General features: G+C 36.3%; 1 protein-coding gene across 5 annotated transcripts; it reads left to right on the top strand.

Moving 5' to 3' along the window:
* Positions 1–947: 947 nt before the first annotated feature.
* On the top strand, positions 948–15,384 carry LOC120072248. 5 transcript variants are annotated; one of them, XM_039024699.1, is made up of 12 exons: positions 2,581–6,707; positions 6,792–6,819; positions 6,897–6,969; positions 7,063–7,133; positions 7,245–7,315; positions 12,288–12,521; positions 12,787–12,966; positions 13,088–13,159; positions 13,289–13,488; positions 13,604–14,019; positions 14,330–14,514; positions 14,823–15,384. In XM_039024699.1, the coding sequence occupies exons 6-12, from the start codon at positions 12,440–12,442 to the stop codon at positions 15,239–15,241; spliced, it is 1,554 nt and encodes a 517-aa protein (XP_038880627.1). In that variant the 5' UTR covers positions 2,581–6,707; positions 6,792–6,819; positions 6,897–6,969; positions 7,063–7,133; positions 7,245–7,315; positions 12,288–12,439; the 3' UTR covers positions 15,242–15,384. The 5 variants fall into 5 exon arrangements, with proteins under 5 accessions (XP_038880619.1, XP_038880604.1, XP_038880611.1 ...); XM_039024709.1 differs by lacking the exon at positions 6,792–6,819; XM_039024691.1 differs by lacking the exons at positions 2,581–6,707; positions 6,792–6,819; positions 6,897–6,969; positions 7,063–7,133; positions 7,245–7,315 and adding exons at positions 948–1,683; positions 2,405–2,518.
* The last annotated feature ends 3,756 nt before the right edge of the window (positions 15,385–19,140 follow it).

Below are 19,140 nucleotides of genomic sequence, written 5' to 3'. Positions count from 1 at the left end.
TCAAGGATAGCTCCATGTGGGTTTGAGTTTGTTTCTTTTGGGTGGGTGAATTTTGCTAAAAATATGGAATTTTGGATCATTCTCAGTTTGTTGACGTGGTGTCTTTAGTTGGTGACAAATCTGATAGTTTCAGATTAAGAGTGGCCTTATTTCCATGCTGTCAAAGTTGGTGGATGGATTGTTCTGGTTTTTCTGTTTTTGCTCCCACTCCAAGTTTTTGGCTACATCTAATTTAATGATTTTGCTGGTTTACAAGTCAAGTTGGGTTCCTTATATGGTTTTGATTTTATGGGTTGTTAGATTTCTTATCAGAATTTTCAAAGTAGGACTTAGTTTTCTCTCTGGTTTGTCACTTGTTATTTGTGTTCATTACATGGTTGTTTGTTCTTATAAATTCATGTTTAGTGGTTTTGTCCAAGAGCAAAGTGTTAGGTATCAAAATCCCTCCACATAGAAAGACACACAAGAACACCTAACCAGATCCAATAACCAGGCCAAAACATAGTATAACCTTCTCCCTTGAGGTGGCTATTATATATAAATAAATATCACAAAGTCTCGAGGATATTATAAAGTAACATAGGTCACAAGTTTAGAGAAATTAAAGAAGAATAGCAGAGGAAGAAAATGTAACATCCCGAATTTTTGAATGATTTTTAATTAATTATCTCAAACTATTTGAAATATATTTTTGATTTTTGGAGTTGGACATGGAACTAAATGTGATAAGATTATTAAGGTTATATTTGTTGATTTGGATTTATGGATATTTTTTTTTTTGGGAGATTGAGAGGTTAAAAGAAAAGGGAAAATATATATATGTATATTGGGTGTTGACTAGTCAAATTAGGATTTAAACTAATCTTTTATATATATATATATATAAATAAGGTTGAAAAAAAAAAGAAAGAAATTTAGTTTTCTGTTCTTGGCTGTTGAGTTTAGGCAGCTAGCAGAATATTTGATGGAAGAATGGGAAATTCTTTTGAAAACCCTGGGAACATCATTAGTATAAGAAGAGGCAGAGAAGACAAAGAGCTGGTCCTAAAATGGGTCAGATGTCGGTTCAGGAATATGAGAGCAAAGAGAAATTCCATGCACATCCTTAAGAGTCATTGCTCAAGAAGAGCCTTCCAAACTCGATTATAAAAAAAAAAGAAAGAAATTTAGTTTTCTGTCCCTCTTCTCCACGCCTGCAGCCGTGAATCTCCCCTCCCTCCAATCCACAACTTTTTCTTCTCTCCCGTTCGCAATCGTGCGCAATCCTCCGCCGCCAGATCCGACGCCCACACGAGAAGCTCCAAATCCGCCCGTCCCGCGCCACTCTGACCACGCCAACTGCTGGTTCTCTCAGCCGTGACTCAGCGCCGCTCATTCCGCTAGAGCTTCAGATCGCGTCGTGATCCAGCTGCAGCCCACCTGATCTCTAGCCACGATCTCCTGCCGTCTCGCTCGCTTGCCGCCGCCGCCGCTGGAGTCTAGCCGCCAGATCTGAAGCCGCGCCGCCGTCCACAGGCGTCCGTAGCCGGTGCTCAGCGTGGCCATGCGTGTGGGTTTTTGTCGAGTCGTCCGTTCGCTGCAACATCCGCCGTTCGATTCGTCGTGTTCATTACCGCCGGCCGCTGGTCGCTGTCACTGAATCATCGCTTTAAATTGCCAGATTTTAGAGTTTGATGTGTTCTGGTGAGTTAGATAAGTTTTCTATTATATCAGGTAATGATTAATTTTCTATACATATTTTTAACCTTTTATCAGTTTGTTATTCTGTTATAAGCTATTTTAGATATGTGCACCGACTCTGCCTATTTGTATCAGATACGTAAACAAATCTATTGTATGTGTAATACAATATCTTATTCTCATGTTTTTGAACTAGTTTGAAGTTATAGAAAAGTGTATTGGTAGGGGGGTGTGGGGTGTGTTTCTTTTACCATATTAGTTGTTGATCACCACAAACCCCAAACCCCAAATCTCTGCAAGCTCTTTATGTTTTTTTACATAATCATTCCATTTTAAGCCGAGTATCAAATAATGCCCTCTAGTTATTGCACTAATATCAGTAGCAATAATTAGTGATATATATGTGTGTGTCATAAGCTTTCGTGTAGGCATGAGTTATTTTATGCACTATGAGATGTACATGTTTTGCTCATCAATTTATTAATTTTTCTTAATTCAATTGGAGACGATTATTTTATGCACTATGAGATGTGAATTTTTGAGTTCACTAGGAAGCCAAGTATATGTTTTTCATCTTCTGGTTTTTCTCTAGTTTGCATGCAGTTACTTGTGTGGATGGGGGACAACCATTTTAATTTTTTTTCTTTGTTGGTTAACAACTTAATCACATACATTACCTCATTCTATATATCATTTCCAATTTATTGCTTACAAACTCTTACAGGGGCTTGTCTTTAACAATCACAATGGTAAGATAGTTGCAATACAAAGGACTCCAAAAGTAAAACCAATTGTTATGGTATTTTCTACCTTACACATGCGCCATGATTTAAGAGTGGTAAGTTCTTCAATTCTCATGGGAGCTATGGTATATAGAAAAGTATAATTGGATTGTGTCTTTGTGATTAATTGTAATGTAGCCGATATTCTTTTCTTTAATATTTCATTACTTACCATCTTTTACTTATTGTCTTTTCCTCTTTTAACGAGTGTTGATTCTTTTGTTTGTTGATTCTATTAATAAATATTTGTGTAGTTGTTATTTTTCTTCTTGAAGATGTTTTGCTTAATTAATTTGCTTATAATAAATTAGGTGACTTGATAGCATTGTTGTGTTCTTGTGATCTTCCGCAAATAGAAGAGGTCAAGAGTTGTGCACATGTCATTGATTTTTAGTGATTTTCGATGAAGGGATACACTTTAATAGAAGTATACAGTTAATTAATTTACTATTTGATTGATTATAATGTTAAATTCTTGTTTTTGTATAGCTGTGGAGTTACCCCCACCCAATTTAAATTTATATGTTATATTGAATGGATTCTTGACCTTTGTACGTTTTTCAATTTTCATATGGTTTTGTTCTTTCACTTTGCCCATCCCCTTTCAGATGCTAGCCTTTGTGAATTTTGTGGTTTCTATGGGTTTCATTTTACTCCATGAGTTTCAATAGGTGTGCAAGATCTTATATGATTTCTTTCTATCATTTATTTTCTAATCTTTATTTGTTTGGTTAATGTAAGTAACACTACAACAAATTTCTTTCTATCATTTTAGTTCACGAATTTCAAGAGGTGTGCAAGATCTTATATGACACTTTTGTGATCTTTTGATTATATAATAGGTGTATTTGGTTAAAAATGACTTAAGGATACTGTTATGTTGTAACTATATTTATGATTTGTTTAGATAGATATTATGCACTTGAAATTGGTTGAAAATTACTTTACGGATTTTGCTTTTAGATATTAGTAGGTTTGTTTCTTCCATTTTTATACCATCTTTATTTTCTTCTATCATCGTAAGACACATCCAAGATGTAATTGGTAGTATAAAGTTATGTGATATGTTTTGGTTTAGGAGTCTAGTATTTAAAACTCTTGGTTATTTCATTTATTTATTTGTTAATTTATTTATTTACTCAATTTATTTTTAAATTAGCATCGAGGAACCCCGAACGGAGTTTTCAGGATTTTGTCATTTGAGCTTTATTTAATGAAATAAAAATTTTATTTCTTTTGTTTAATTTTACTCGAGAAATTTATTGTCATGCCTATGCATGCATATAGTAGTGTCCTAGAAGTATAATAGAAAGTTGGGTCGTTACAATTGGTATCAGAGCCTAAGTTTTTAGGTTCTGTAGACTAACTTACATCATAAGACCAAAATGTCCCTTATGGCCCATCAACGAATTCCTTGTCATCGCTAGGTACGTTTGATAAGTAAAAGACATGCAAGTATTTGATCAATTTAATAGCACAAATTATGTTTTACTGCTTGGTTAATGTCTTTATGGAAGTTATAATGGATTGGATATGCAACTATGATTTAATGAAAAATAGATGGATGTCAAAAGTCACCTGACACTATTTTATCTTATGAACGGACTGTTAAGAAAGAATAGATAGTTCAAAGATATTTAAAACCTAATGAAGCTAGGTCGTGTTATGATATGACAGTGAAAATAGTAAAGTATTTATCTGTCTAAGCCATAGAATAAAGTAGTCAAGTTGAGAATTCACCAAGGAACAATGTTACGTTTTGTAATGGAGAATGAGATTAGTGAAACTACAAGAAACTCTATGAAAACAAGTCACGTACATAGGTATGAGATTAAAATTTCTTTATAGATAAGGAAAAGAAGAAGAGACTAGTTTTATTAGGGTTATTGGATATTAAAGTCAAATGTTTCCGAGAGGAATTGAGAAAGGATTAATAGGTCATAGTCGCTTTTGTATTATTGAAGATTGGTGGATTGGGTAAGGTATCATGTTTTGTTTCTTTATGTATCGTGCCTAAAAAGGGGAAAAAAATTAGTACGTGTAGGTGATAATATGAAGACCTCCATATAGGACCTTGATAAAATGAGTTTGGCAAGGAAGCCAAGATGGTTGAAAATAGCTTTGGCTTAAAAAATAGGGGAAAAAAGTTGGATTGAGTTATCGTTCTTTAGGTACTTGGATTTTTTTTATCTTCTTGTTGTGATGGAAGAACTAAACTATAACAAGAGGAATGGTAAAGCATTTAGATTTTTTTTTTTTTTTTTTTTTGGGAAAAAAAAGCTAAATTGTGGAGAGTACCCTGCCATAGTTTAAAGTTTTGAATTAAATTGTAGATTTTGGAGGGGTTATTAATGGTCACATGTCTTGGTATAGAGATTATTTTTCACTTAAAAAGTGAAAAGTACACCTTGAATTTATCGGCCTTAACAAGGATAAGTGTGAGGAAAATAAAAGCATCTAAGAAAGGTTTTAATATTTTGGGAAGATAAAAGAAATTAATATGTTCAAGATTCCCAAGTATTTGAGTGTGGTTTGGATGTTAAGATGTGGTATAATTGGTTACAAGGTGTAGGCTTTGGTGTAAAGGAAGAGTCCCTAATTACCATTTGGAACTTTGGACCTTACTATGTGTGGTTGAAGGAAATTGCGTAAAGTGTTGGTTGTAAAGCTCAATTCCAACATCAAAGTCTTTTCCAAAATAAAAGGTTAAAGAGATATAATCTAAGGTGGAGTTGTTAGTAGCAAGGATTGTTTTGAAACTATTGACATGGGATATCGAGACTTTATTAGTCAACAGGTACATAATTGAAAGTGTTAGCAAGGAGTAGGAGATTTTGATTTTGGGAACAATTTATATAGAAACTAATGAAGCCGTTAATTTGATTGAAAGGGGAAACTGATCTAGTTTGAAGAAGATAGAAAGTTATATATGTATTAAAGTAAGAAAGTTAGATTTTCTAAGATCATCACTAGTACAAGAGGTGGACTTGAGAGTAGAGCTTGAGTTGATAGCAAGAAATTGTTGTAGATGGGATGAAGTAGCTCAAGTCCCAGAAACATGAACTATTCAACAAAGTTCGTGTTATGCCCTAATGTTGTGCCTTTGAGAACATCAGTTTTGGTTGTCAAGAAGAAAGGTGGATCCATGCAACTATGCATCAACCATTAAGAGTTGAGTATGGTAGTGTCGCCAGGTTGCAGGGGACACAGGGGAATGCCCGTGCCGTTAGGTGTGAATCCGAATTCCGAATCTTGGACTTCGAGCGCCACAAGTAGTATGTCCTTCTAATATGGACGACGAGTTGATCAACTTCAGGGAGATGGATACGCTCGAGGTAGACTTATGAATCAAGAAGGTTTCCATCTTACAAACTATCTTCAAGGAATAGATATAGTTATTATGGGGTTATGGTGATGTGTTTTAGATGGACTGATACTCTATAGTATCTAATAACTTCATAAACCTTATTATGAAATAGATTTCTAGACTCATTCGTGCAGGGTCTGAATAATGAAATGCGATTGTTTTAAGACTAAAGAGTAACATGATGTTTGGGCTCGAGTAAGTTTTACATCCCTTGGCAATAGGATGCTAAGTTTCTAATGATATGAGATTTAATTGGACAAAGTTGTTTCTCAGGCATATAGCTACTAAATGGGGCATCAATTGTAGAAGCAATTTCCAGTTGTTCAGATATGCTCTGCTATTTATATTGGGTTATGATGTATATGGACAGTTGCTCTACCACATGTAAAGCATTGTTGATTTTCAACATCTCAAAGTTTCATAGTTATATATATGGAAGACATTATCACACTTCATGAGAAAGCATAAGGTATTCGACTACATTTCAGTACAACTTTTCACTCGCATATTGAGGTCAAACCGAGTGTGACTACAGTTCAGTACAACTTTTCATTTGCGTATTGATGGTCAAACCGAGTGTTGGAACCAAACATTAGAGGACATGTTATGCGCTTGTGGGATATACTTTTGCAGGCAGTTGAGACCCTATTTGCATCTTATGGAATTTGCTTATAACAACAGTTACCAAATTACTATTGGCATGACATCGTTTGAAGTTCTATATTGGAAGAGTTATAGGTCTCTTGTCTACTGGATTAGAGTTAGAGAACAAAAATTGTTGGGTCGAGGCAATCCAGAAGATCAGAGCACGTATGCAAATAGCATAGAGTAGACAGAAAAGCTACGCCGATGTTAGAAGCAAAGATTTGGAGTTTGAGGTGGGTGATAACATGTTTTTTTTTTTTTTTTTTTTTTTTTTTGTATATAGTAGCACTTATGAAAGGTGTTCTGAGGTTTGGTAGGAAAGGGAAGTTGACAGTGGTGCTGTCGGTGGGTGTTTCTTTCTCTCTCTAGCATCTTTCCTTCGATCTCAGTCTCTCTCTCTCACATCTAGCTGTTTGCAACAGACCCAACCTGTGAAGCTTCCACTGCCTCTGCATCGTGTTTTGGTTGCCACCACTCGTCGGAGTTTCAGTGTGGGTAAGGTTGAGTTTTTGGTTAAGTTCTTGGCTGGTTCTTGAATGCCCAATAATGTTGGATTTTATAATAATATTTTTTTCTTGGCATTTGAAGGTTAGTTTGGCGTTTTGGAGGCATTTGTCGTCACTGTCCAGCAGCTTCAATGGTGGTTTTGGGCCTTTTTGGTATACTTCTGGGCAAGATGTTGTAGATGTTTGGTGTGGGTTTCATTTAATCTTGATTACCCACTAAGTTTTGGCCTTGATGGTTAATTTTAAATCTGGCTGATGTGATAGGACTTGATTCAAGATCTTACTGGACTTACAAGATATAGGTTTCCTTGAACATACTTGGGCTTATTATAAAGGTAAGTTACCTATCGTGGGTTCGCCCTCGAACCCAAGTATGTGTTAAGTATTGGTTCCTATGTTGGCTTGGAATATTATGACATCCTTGTTGGTCAGTTGGAATTTTGGAAGCCAAGCCTAATATGTTATGCCATCATGATTTAAGACTTTGATTGTATGCTTATGCCTATGTGAGATTGATAATGACTGTGAGCACTTCTATCGGGCTATGCACATCACATGTTGTGAGCCTTTGGGCGCACACCTTAGGCCTATGTACGGTGTTCCCTTGGGATCACCACTTATGTTTATGACTGTGCCCTCCAGGGTCACTACCTATGAAAGCATGCCTTCGGGTTCACCCCTTATGCTTATGCCTATGCCTATGCCTACGATGCGTTTTTTGCACTCAAGTCCCAATAGGAAGACTAACAATTCACCTTGTGGGCCCAATAGTGGGATAGATCGGCAAATGACCGGAGGAATTCAAAACCTGGCCATTGGGACATCACATCAACTCATGTTTTTATTTATGTGATATGTTTTGGTTTAGGAGTCTAGTATTTAAAACTCTTGGTTATTTCATTTATTCATTTGCTAATTTATTTATTTATTCAATTTATTTTTAAATTAACATTGGGGAACCCTAAACGGAGTTTTCAGGATTTTGTTATTTGAGCTTTACTTAATGCAATTTTTTTTTATTTCTTTTGTTTAGTTTTTCTCGAGAAATTTATTGTCAAGCGTATGCATGCATATAGTAGCGTCCTAGAAGTAGAATAGAAAGTTGGGTCGTTACAGCTGATCCCCTCCCTCTCTCTTGTTTACATAATTTCTTTCTTGCCTTTCTTCCTCTCATAGACTTTCACGATAGGAAGTCTCACGTTACTCCCTTGTTGAATCACCTTGTCCTCAAGGTGAGCATTTGGAAGTTGCCTCTTCATGACTTCCACTAGTTCCCAAGTAGCCTCTGATTCTGGTTGTTTATCCCATTGAATCTGTCATTCTTGACAATTCGTTTCAGCATTCCACCTAACTCCCAATACCTGTTTCGGTTTTGCTTCCCATCGAAAATCTTCTGACAACTGTGGTGCTTCCGTTTGTACTATGCGCTCATAAGACATTGCTTTCTTTAATTGTGAGACGTGAAAAACACCATATATCGTGGCTCAGGAAGGAAGCTCCAGACCATATGCCACTGTCCCAATCTTTTCCACCACTTTGTAGGGACCATTGAACCGTGGTGATAGCTTTTCACATCTTTTTTTGCTAGAGATTTCTGTCTGTAAGGCCTGATCTTAAGGTATACAAAGTCTCCTGTTTCAAATCCCACTTCCTTTCTTTATCTATTCGCGAACTTATGCATTCGATTCTGAGCCATTACCAGCTGGTCTTTTAATTTCAAGAGAGCTTGATCCTGTTCGATTAGTTGTTGTTCCAACGTGTTGTGCACGGTTTTCCAGTCACTATACGAAATGATGGGGGGGAGGGGGGAGTGTGCCCAAAAACTATGCTGAACGGGATAGTGTTGATCGATATATGAAAGTTGGTGTTATACCATAACTCTGCCCTGGGCAACTACTTCTCCCATTTCCTTGGTTGTTGATTGCAGAAACATCTTAAGTAGGTTTTGAGACATTTGTTAATGATTTCTGTCAGACCATCAATTTGGGGGTGGAACGCGGTGCTTTCCTTAATTTGGTTCCTTGAGTTGCAAACATTCACACCATAATAAGCTCACAAAAATTTTGTCCGTGTCAGAAATGATCGATCTTGGAAACCCATGGTGCCAAATGACTTCTTTGATAAATTCCATTGCCACTTGTTTTGCTGAGAATAGATGACTTAGAGCTATGAAGTGACTATACTTAATCGATCCATGACCACAACAATCACATCCTTCCCTGTCGATTTAGGTAGACCCTCAATAAAATCCATTGATAAATCTTCCCATACTCGATCCAGAATTGGTAGGGGTTGTAGCAAACCAGCGGGTATCATTGCTTTGTACTTGTTCTTTTGGCCGATTACGTACTTCTCCACGTAACCTTTTACATCTTGCTTCATGCCTTGCCAATATAGTTCTCCTATTATTCGCTTATATGCTCGTAGGAATCTAGAGTGTCCCTCCCATCACATATTCATGAAAAATATGTAATAGAGTGGGTATCAGAGTAAAGGATTTTGAATTTACGAGCCGATTTTTATATAACAACTTCCCCTGCATCCATGAGTATTTGGGGTGGCTATCCGTATCTGGTTTCAAGTCTTGAATAATCTTCTACAGGGTTTGATCTTGTTATACTTCTGAATGAGGTCCACGTCTAAGATGCTATGAGTTGACAACATATTCAAGCTTGTAACTTCTTCCGTGCTCTGTTCTTTAGGTTCGGGCATTCTAGATAAGGCATCTGCCGCTTTCTTGTTCAAGCCTGGTTGATATAAAATTTTGAAGTCTTACCCCATTAGTTTGGTCAACCACCGCTGAAAATTCGATTAAACCTCCCTCTGTTGTAGTAAATATTTCAATGCTTGCTGATCGGAAACGCCTCCCCAATAGATAATGTCTCCACTTTTGCATTGCTAACACCACTGCCATCAGTTCCCTCTCATACACTGATTAGCTTGTGTCTTAAAGATAAGGGTTGATTGAAATACACAATGAGACGGTTGTTCTGTGTTAACACTGCCCTCAATCCTGTGCCTGATGCATCAGTTTCAATTACAAATGGTTGGTTAAAATAAGGTAAGGCAAGGACGGGTAGAGTGGTCATTATCTTCTTGAGTGTTTCAAATGCTTGATCGGCTTCCAAATTCCATTGAAAAGCGTTTTTGTGCAGTAATTGGTGAAGGGGTTGTGTAATCTTGCCATAATTTTCCACGAACCTTCGATAATATCCGGTGAGCCCTAGAAAACCCTGAAGGTTCCTTGGGTTTTTAGGCTTGCCCCAATTGACCATCGCCTGAATTTTCTCTTGCTTTGCCTCGATTCCTTCGGAAATCCAATGATCCAAATATTGGATCTTGGCTTGGCCGAAGACACACTTGTTGTTTGCGAACAACTTGGTTGTCTCCGAGCACATTAAAAACCAAATTGGTGAAGGGGTTGTGTAATCCTGCCATAATTTTCCACAAATCTTCGATAATATCTGGTGAGCCCTAGAAAACCCCGAAGTTTCCTTGGGTTTTTAGGCTTACCCCAATTGACCACCGCTTGAATATTCTCTTGCTTTGCCTCGACTCCTTGTTTGGAAATCCAATGATCCAAATATTGGATCTTGGTTTGGCCGAAGACACACTTGTTGTTTGCGAACAACTTGTTGTCTCTGAGCACATTAAAAACCATTCTCAAATGTTTAATGTGAGTATCCCGATCTGAACCATAAACCAGGATGTCATAGAAGAATACCAGGATGCATCTCCTAAGGAAAGGTTTGGATACTTGATTCATCAGCGCTTGGAATGTGGTTGAGGCGTTCGTTAATCCAAGGCATGACCAGGAATTCATAGTGTCCCTCGTGTGTACGAAAAGCAGTTTTGGGCACATCTTCCTCCATTCTAATTCGATGATAACCCGACCTCAAATCCAGCTTAGAGTACACTGTCTAACCATATAACTCATCTATCAACTTTTCAATAATCGGTATCGGGAACTTGTCTGGTATGGTGGCATTATTCATACGTCTATAATCCACGCAGAATCACCATCCTCCATCCTTCTTTCTAACCAATAGGACTGGACTAGAGAACAGGCTGTTACTTGGTCGGATTATCCCGGACGTCAACATATCGTTCACCAAACGTTCAATCTCTTCCTTCTAAATAACCAAGCCAAAATAGAGTATACCCTTCTCCCCCAAGGTGACTATTATATATAAACAAATATCCCAAAGTCTCAAGGATATTACAAAGCCAACAGAGGTCACAAGTTCAGAGAAATAAAAGAAGAATAACTGAGGAAGAAAAATAGCAAAGAAAGATACTCCAGCTGTTTGAGAGAGTAGTATCTCCTATATGAGCTATTGCTCTCAAAAATCATCCTACCCTTCCTTCATTCCCAAAACCCTACTAATGCCCTTCAGCGGGTCCCCGTTCCACCATTTCCTTCAAAACGCGCCTCTCCCAACGGTCAGGTGATCAAATGGTCTCACTACTGGTCCCCTCCCCCTCTCTTGTTTGCATAATTCCTTTCTTGCCCTTCTTCCTCTCATAGACTTTCATGATAGGTCTCACACAAAGTTGTTATGTTATGGGTAATTTTTAATCGTACTTGCTTTATTTTTCTGGACTTTCTGGCTTAGTCCAGTTAAGGGCTACATTTCGTTGTATTTGCTTTATATTGCTGGTTTTGTTTCATTGTACTTTGAGTATTAAACTCTTTTTATTTCATCAAAGAGACTTATTGTTTTTTTTTAAGCTGATTGAAAATATACCCATATTCCATAAGAGTAAGGGCAAGTCATGAACGGTCTTGTGTCAGTCTATGTGGCAGAAGCAGCAGCAACATTTATTATTTTTCCCATGTGTCCATTTGAGCATACATAACGAGTGTTTGATGCATGTTTGCGAATGTTGGACCTACTTTGACTTTGTACAACTAATGTCCAACACATCTTTTGCACTAATAAGTGTCCAAGTACCTGATGCATGTTAGACGCTTACATGCTAGCCAGATTAAAGTGTTTGTGCTTCTTAGTAGTACTATTTTAGGTTTGTCATGGAGCAAATTAAAACAACCTTTTTGTAACTACAATTTATCCACGCTCATATCCCAATGGCCTAGCCTTTTTTAATTCTCTCTGGTGTACCTTTTCAATTCATTTCACTATGTCAATCTAGTGAGTAATGTTTTCTTCAAATTCCTACTTCTTTTCTGTGCTTCAGATTTGAGATGGTGGCACTTGCTACTCGACATTCAGCACTGTCACTTTTTGTTAATTCCATGTGTTCCCCAAATCTGAGTTTTATTTCATTGTATGCTTTGATTTTCAGAATGAGATGATAGCACAGAAGACATGATAGATATTGGACCAGAAGATTAGTTGAACGGAGAGATCTTCATTTTGAGGACGCTATATAAATGTTGATTTTTCTTCTTGCTGCTTGTCTTGTTATTCCACAAATGGGAAGTTGAGATAGTACTTATGGATAGGGATTTACAGAGATCATTTTCTTCACGAGTAAATCGTAGGGGAGAGCGAAATATTCAAAATCAGCCTGCTAAAGGTACTTGGAAACGTTTAGACCTTTTCTGGTCTACTTTATGCAATTTGACCTGCCAGCTACGTTATGGATTGGGGTTGGGGTTGGGGTTTTGTTGAAGATTAAGATTTTTGTCTCTTGGTTTTTTTTTTTTTTTTTTATTTATTTTTCTTTCTTTCTGTTCGTTTCAGAGATTTTGAATGTCTTGTATGGGATATTTTCTGTTGCATGATAGATAAAATTGATATTATTCAAGAAAAATGAAGATATTTGGTTGTTATGGTTGCAGATGTTGAAGGAGGTTTCGTTTCATCTGAAAAGTTGCCTTCCGATTACCCAATGAAGATTGTTTGGAAGAAGGGGTTCATTCGATTATTTCTTGTGGGTGGAATTTTATGGATGTTGCTGATTCTCATTGCCTCCCTCTTTCATGTTTGGTCTTGCCGCTCTTCTATCACTTTTTTCTCCGGTATTTGTAGAGAAAACATTATCCTGTATTTATGTCTTTAGTGTTTTTGAGTCTTGTTTCAAGATCATTTAATTTGTGACTCGATGTTGAATGTGATTTCTTTTGTTTTCTTGATATACAGCTATTTGTAATAAAGAAAGTAAGGTTTTCACGATCTTAAACTCAATGGGATTAATGGCAAAGGCACAACACCGTAAGATTATTCTTTCGACCTTTCTTTTATAGTTTTGAACTTGGTTTGTAGTTGTCATAACTAAAGATGAAGTGGAGAAAACTTTAGTGTAGTGTTTAGATACTGATATTTATCTTGTTATTTACTTAGGTTGTTCAATTCCGTTGATGGATGAAGCCGATAGAGTAGTCATTCCGAAAGGAAGAACTCCAGATAAAATTGTCAAAAGACTTGTCTACATCACTGAAGCGGAGTACTCATTAAATGGATCTCAAACATCCCCACTGTTTGGAGGACATCAGAACTGGACTCAAAGAGAGGAAAGCTTTAAACTAAAACCAACCATGAAGGTGGGACAAAATGTCTTTTTTGTCCATATCCTCACCCAGTTAGCTTGAATGTTTTTCCTGGGTTTTTCAGAGTTGATTGTAAGCTAGTTTGTCACTATTTTTGTTTTCGAATCAGGTGCATTGTGGTTTTATGCGAAATGGTGGGGCTGAAATGATTCCTGCTGATATCAAGTATGTCAAGAAGTGCAGGTTTGTGGTTGCCTCAGGAATTTTCGATGGATATGATGTTCCTCGTCAGCCTTCGAATATAAGCGTCCGCTCTAAGGATCTATTCTGTTTTCTTATGGTGGTGGATGAGATATCAATGCAATTTATAAGAGAAAATGTTACTATTGAGGAGGATAATGATGGAGGAAAATGGGTTGGTATCTGGCGCCTTGTTTTACTGAAGTATCCACCCTATGATGAGCCAAGAAGAAATGGAAAGGTTCCAAAGATATTAACTCATCGGTTATTCCCTCAAGCACAATATAGTATCTGGATTGATGGTAAAATGGAGTTGATAGTAGACCCTTTGCTCATTTTAGAAAGGTATTACTTTTTATGAACTTGTTAGCCTTATGATTCCACATATATGTAATTTTTAATTATAGTTAAAAAATATCTTCCCATTTCTTTGCAAAATATACCTACGAAGGTATCATTTGACTTAACTAGGTGAAGCCAGTTTTTTCTAGTTACTGTCAGTGAGGGGAGGGGAGTCTATATTCCAACTGGGACTGTGAGATGTTGTGCTAATTTTCACGGATTCTGTTGATGATCAGGGTGATCGAACTTCTGCAAATACCTTCTAAAATCTTCTCAATGTTCTTGGTAATTACTTTTTCTTGCTAACCTGCAGATACTTGTGGCGTGGGAAGCATACCTTTGCCATTGCTCAACATAAGCATCACCGTAGTATCTATGAAGAGGCCGATTCTAATAAGCGAAGGAAACGATATGCCCGTCCTCTTATTGATCTTCACATGAAAATTTACCGATATGAAGGAATGGAGCCATGGAGTCCAGAGAAGAAAACTGTCAGTGGTAAGCCAAGGTTATCTTTATCAGATTTTATTATTGTCGATGCATGCCTTCTTATATAATATGTGAAATTGTGCATCTGAAAAACTTCAGTTCCTCAATAATCACCATTCTTGACATATATTAAATGAGAGAACTCTGTGACAAGATTTGGAAGAGTTCTAATTGTTGTCACACGGTTCCATTTTAATAATTCCTAAAATGAACTACTTAACTCTAGAATTGTGGGTGTTTCCACCGGATCATGCTTTTTAACTCGACGTTTATGTGCATAAAATGTTGTATTGATCAAACTTCATGAAAAAATGCAGATGTTCCAGAGGGAGCCATCATTATAAGGGAGCATACAGCAATGAGTAATTTGTTTAGCTGCTTGTGGTTCAATGAAGTCCACATGTTCACACCAAGAGACCAATTGAGTTTTGGCTATGTGGTATACAGGCTAGGGGATTCTTTCAAGTTTTTCATGTTTCCAAATTGCGAGTATTACTCACTTTTTATTTTGCACCCACATACAAGAGAGCATTCTTCTCTCATAGAGTGGGTTAAAGATTGGGATCAACTCAAGGGGAATATGAGCGATATGAAAGAGTATAAACAATGGAAGAAGCGTAATTCGTCGACTAGTTTGATAGAGACTAAGGGAGGATTAGGTCTGTGGACTCCTTACCCTGGAAACCTTGATTCAGTTGTCCTTCCAACTGTAGTAAGATCATCAAAAGCAGGCTGAACATTGCTTTTAAATTGTGCAATCCTTCCTGGAAAAGCATCTTCCACTTCTCTGTATTATTTACCTGACTATTCTCAAGGAAAGGATGAAGAAATTTTGTCATGATAGTTCCTTCCCATATATTTATAGACTTGCTACCTCTATTTGTGGCTGAGTGAACTTTTTCAGTTTAACTTTGAAGGTCTATTCTAATCTAATCTCTCATGATTCACAACCTTTGAGGTCAACTACTGAAGAAGGTTGATATTCTGCACCCATTTTGTGGAATATCAAAAGATTTTGAGGAATCATGTAGTGTCAGGTCAATGGAATTAGAAATAATTGCCATCTATGATTGTGGCATATTTTCATCAATTTGGTTGCATCAATTTGAATGGTAAGAAAAAGATAAAGCCTAGAATTAATGTGTAGGCTACTTGTATACATTAACAATTTAATACAACTCATGATATACACCAGTTACATCTCGATTGACTTAGACTATCATTAATAGGCAAATAAAATTAATTGGTATATCCATAATTTATATATCATTGATTTACCTACCATTGATATATGATGATCATTGTAAAAAATGCAATAGTGACACTTAGTTCATTCATATAATTGATGTACATGTATTGTTGATAATTTGATATTAGGGATTGTGATGGGGTATTGAGATGAGATATGATTGGAGTTCATGTCTGTATTTTGGGTATTTCAAATGTTGAGTTAAGTTCATGTCTGGAGTACTTGATGTAGTTTTTTCTGACAAAATCTGTTTTTATAATGATTATTTTTGTTTGGATATTTTTTAATTCAATAATTCTATATATTTTTTTAATAAACTATGGATTACACTAATTTTTTTTTTTTTTTTTAAATACACATATTGCATAGGGTTTTGAAAAATGGGGTTTAGAGTTTACTTTTGTGCATCATGCATTTCAGTCTTTTTATTTTAAGCCATCATTTTACAATTTTGTGCATGTAATATTTCTAGTTAAGTTGGAAAAAATTATATTGGATTCATTAGGGCAACAAATTTAGATTTACATTGCAAGTGAAATATTCTCAAAATGTAATTGTATTATAATGGTTCTATTAATGTCATATTACATGGTTGATGCAAAAATATGTGGCAAGTTTTTAGGAAAATTTTATTGTGCTTAAAAATGGAGTTATTGTGCTTAAATAATTCAATTGTAAATTAGTATGACAATTGATTTTTTTTTTTATTTAAATCAATTGGTGAAATTATATTTGGAATTGAACAATTGGAATAGAATTATTTTTTTAATTGGGAGATGGTTGAGATTTGATTTTTGAAATTTAATTTGGAGTTTTTTTTTTTGGAAATTAGAAAAGGAAAGGAAAGGAAAAGGGGTGTTCACACACACACGCACACGCACACGCACACACGCACACGCACACACATGTATAACCATCACTTCCTCATATCTAGAGTGGTATGCTATAAAGTCTTCGTTGCTTATTGTTTTCTAGTCTACTATAATCTTTCTCTTCTCTATTCATATACTCAAACGTTTGCGAAAATCTTTTCTCTAAACCCGTTTTCTAAAACCGTTTTATCTAAAATGGGGGTAGAGGTTGCAAGAGGTACCCGGTGTGCCATTAGCGTACGGTATTCGAATTGGTTGACTTGTTCGTGAGTGGAAACAAGTGTTGCACAATCGTTTAGTAAAGCTTTCGAAAGTGCAATTGTGACAGTTGACACACACATATATGTACATATACACACACACATATAAATACATATATCTATATATGTACATATACGTATATATATGTATATAAATATATATATCCATATATGTACAAAGAAATAGAGTCACCGATCCAATACTTATACCACAAACGCAGTAAAGCAGTAAGAATGGGGCCGAATCCACAGAGAGACTAATGGCTAGCCAAGTTAATTTAAAAATTCTATGTAGTGGGGGGTTGGTTGGTTTTGTGAAACAAATGACAAGAAAAATAGAGAAACAAGAATGAGGGCAGAAAAAAGGGTTGAATTAAATCGATGGAAAAACCATGGGATTAGTATGTATGTTTTATATTTCTATCATCAGACACTAGTTAATCGTACTACTTCTATGAACCCCTCAACCTATTAAAGAATCTAATAGCCCAATTAGCCAAATTTGATAATAAACCAAATGAGCCCTAATTCACTTTACAACTTTTCCTTCTTAGCGACATACAAGTTAAAATTGAATTGCATTACGAAGGGTTCAATTGTTGAGACATACTACAAACAGGAAAAGCCATATCTCATAGCATGATTTATTGGAAAAGATTATATTAGGGCATACACGAGTTTGGTCAGAAAAAGTCTAGGCCCTACACATGCGATCCTAATATACGTAACTAAATCAATCAACATTGCATAGGCTATGACGATTTTACAAACAAGAATTTTGATAAACTAATTTGTCAGATCCATTCATAAAAATTCGATTGAGACTCAATCAAATCCACCCAAAGAGTTCACAACAATTAAGCACAATTAACTAGATATCCTTCAAGAATTAAGACATACAATTAATCCCAAGAATATTTACCTAGCCTCACATAGGCATATCGACAATACAATCAAAGATATAGAAACGAGGCTGACTATGATGAAAATTTCACAAAAAATCGACTCAATTGGCTCTCAAAACCGTACTTAGATCAGAATTTTCTTCACACCTTTGATGGAACCAAGATCACCAATTTATAGGTTTGTCGCAACATCATAACACTAGGAAGAGCATTGCAATGCTGCGGCAACATTACTCAAAGTGTTGAGGAAGGGTCATGACGATGGCCTAAGTCTAGGTGATTCATCTGAGTATAACTTTTATACTGGATTTTTAACCTACGATGTCTAGGTGATAAACAAATTTTATTGCCTCACACTGCTCACGCATGCTCATAAAATCGGTTTAACCTAACTTAGACGTCGGCTCGATCTCCAGGTAGTAGGTGTTCCATGAACCGTCAACTTAAAAACCTTCAACCTTAGTCATCTTATCTGAATTTTTGCCAAGATCTTGCCGGATAAGTTTTCTTGTAACTTCGGTTTTACAAGATATCGACCTATTTTTTATGAAAATTGGGATTGCTCGATGGTTAACCCTAAGTGAGCATGCATCTTATCTTTATTATAGATTTTAGAAGTCTAGGTTATTTTATAATAATTATAAAATAAATTATAACAATTATAACCTTAGAGCATTCATCTATAACATTCTTCCTTCAAACAAAGATGCTTTAATATAACACTTATATTAAAACTAAGCATGCATAGTATATATTTTATAACACTTATAACATTAACAAATGCATGTCACATACTTTTCCTATGATGGGGTTTTAAAACTATATGGTATACTATATGCACACATAATCAAACAACATTATACATCACATGCATAATAGGTAAACAACACTAAAGTGGACCGATTTTGGCATTAAAAACAAACAAATAACTAATTTATTGCAAAAATCAGCAATCAGCTTCCTAGAACCGGCTTCAAACACTTTAAACTATCTGGAACCGATCAGAAACCACTTGAATCGGCCCAAAAACACCAAAAACCAAGTTGAACCGGTCAAACCGGCTCAATCAGGTCAAATAGACCGGTCCAGACTGTTCTGGACGGCTGGTCAATGCGCGTTGGTGCAGTCAAAGAAAGCGCGGGTGGGTTCAGGTCGAACGAAAATCGTGGGCGCACGCAGGCGGGTGGCGAATCGGGTCGATGCATGGATGCACGGGTTGCGAGTGACGGGAGGCGCGCGGGGCAAAACTGGGTTGGATACTTTGTCGACAGCTGGCGCGCATAGGGCTTGTGAAACCTGAATCCTAATTTCTCTCTTGAGTATGTTTCCTACTAAGACTAGTGTGATGA

The sequence above is a fragment of the Benincasa hispida genome, chromosome 1 (assembly GCF_009727055.1).
Source record: "Benincasa hispida cultivar B227 chromosome 1, ASM972705v1, whole genome shotgun sequence".
NCBI lineage: Eukaryota > Viridiplantae > Streptophyta > Magnoliopsida > Cucurbitales > Cucurbitaceae > Benincasa > Benincasa hispida.
Note: the sequence above shows the minus strand (reverse complement) of the source record. Positions and strands in the feature narration are given on the sequence as shown.

Coding starts and splice junctions, on each gene's coding strand:
- LOC120072248 (XM_039024691.1), top strand. CDS start 12,440: ATGGATAGGGATTTACAGAGATCATTTTCTTCACGAGTAAATCGTAGG. Junction 14,020..14,329: donor CCTTTGCTCATTTTAGAAAG/GTATTACTTTTT, acceptor GCTAACCTGCAG/ATACTTGTGGCGTGGGAAGC. Junction 14,515..14,822: donor AGAGAAGAAAACTGTCAGTG/GTAAGCCAAGGT, acceptor GAAAAAATGCAG/ATGTTCCAGAGGGAGCCATC.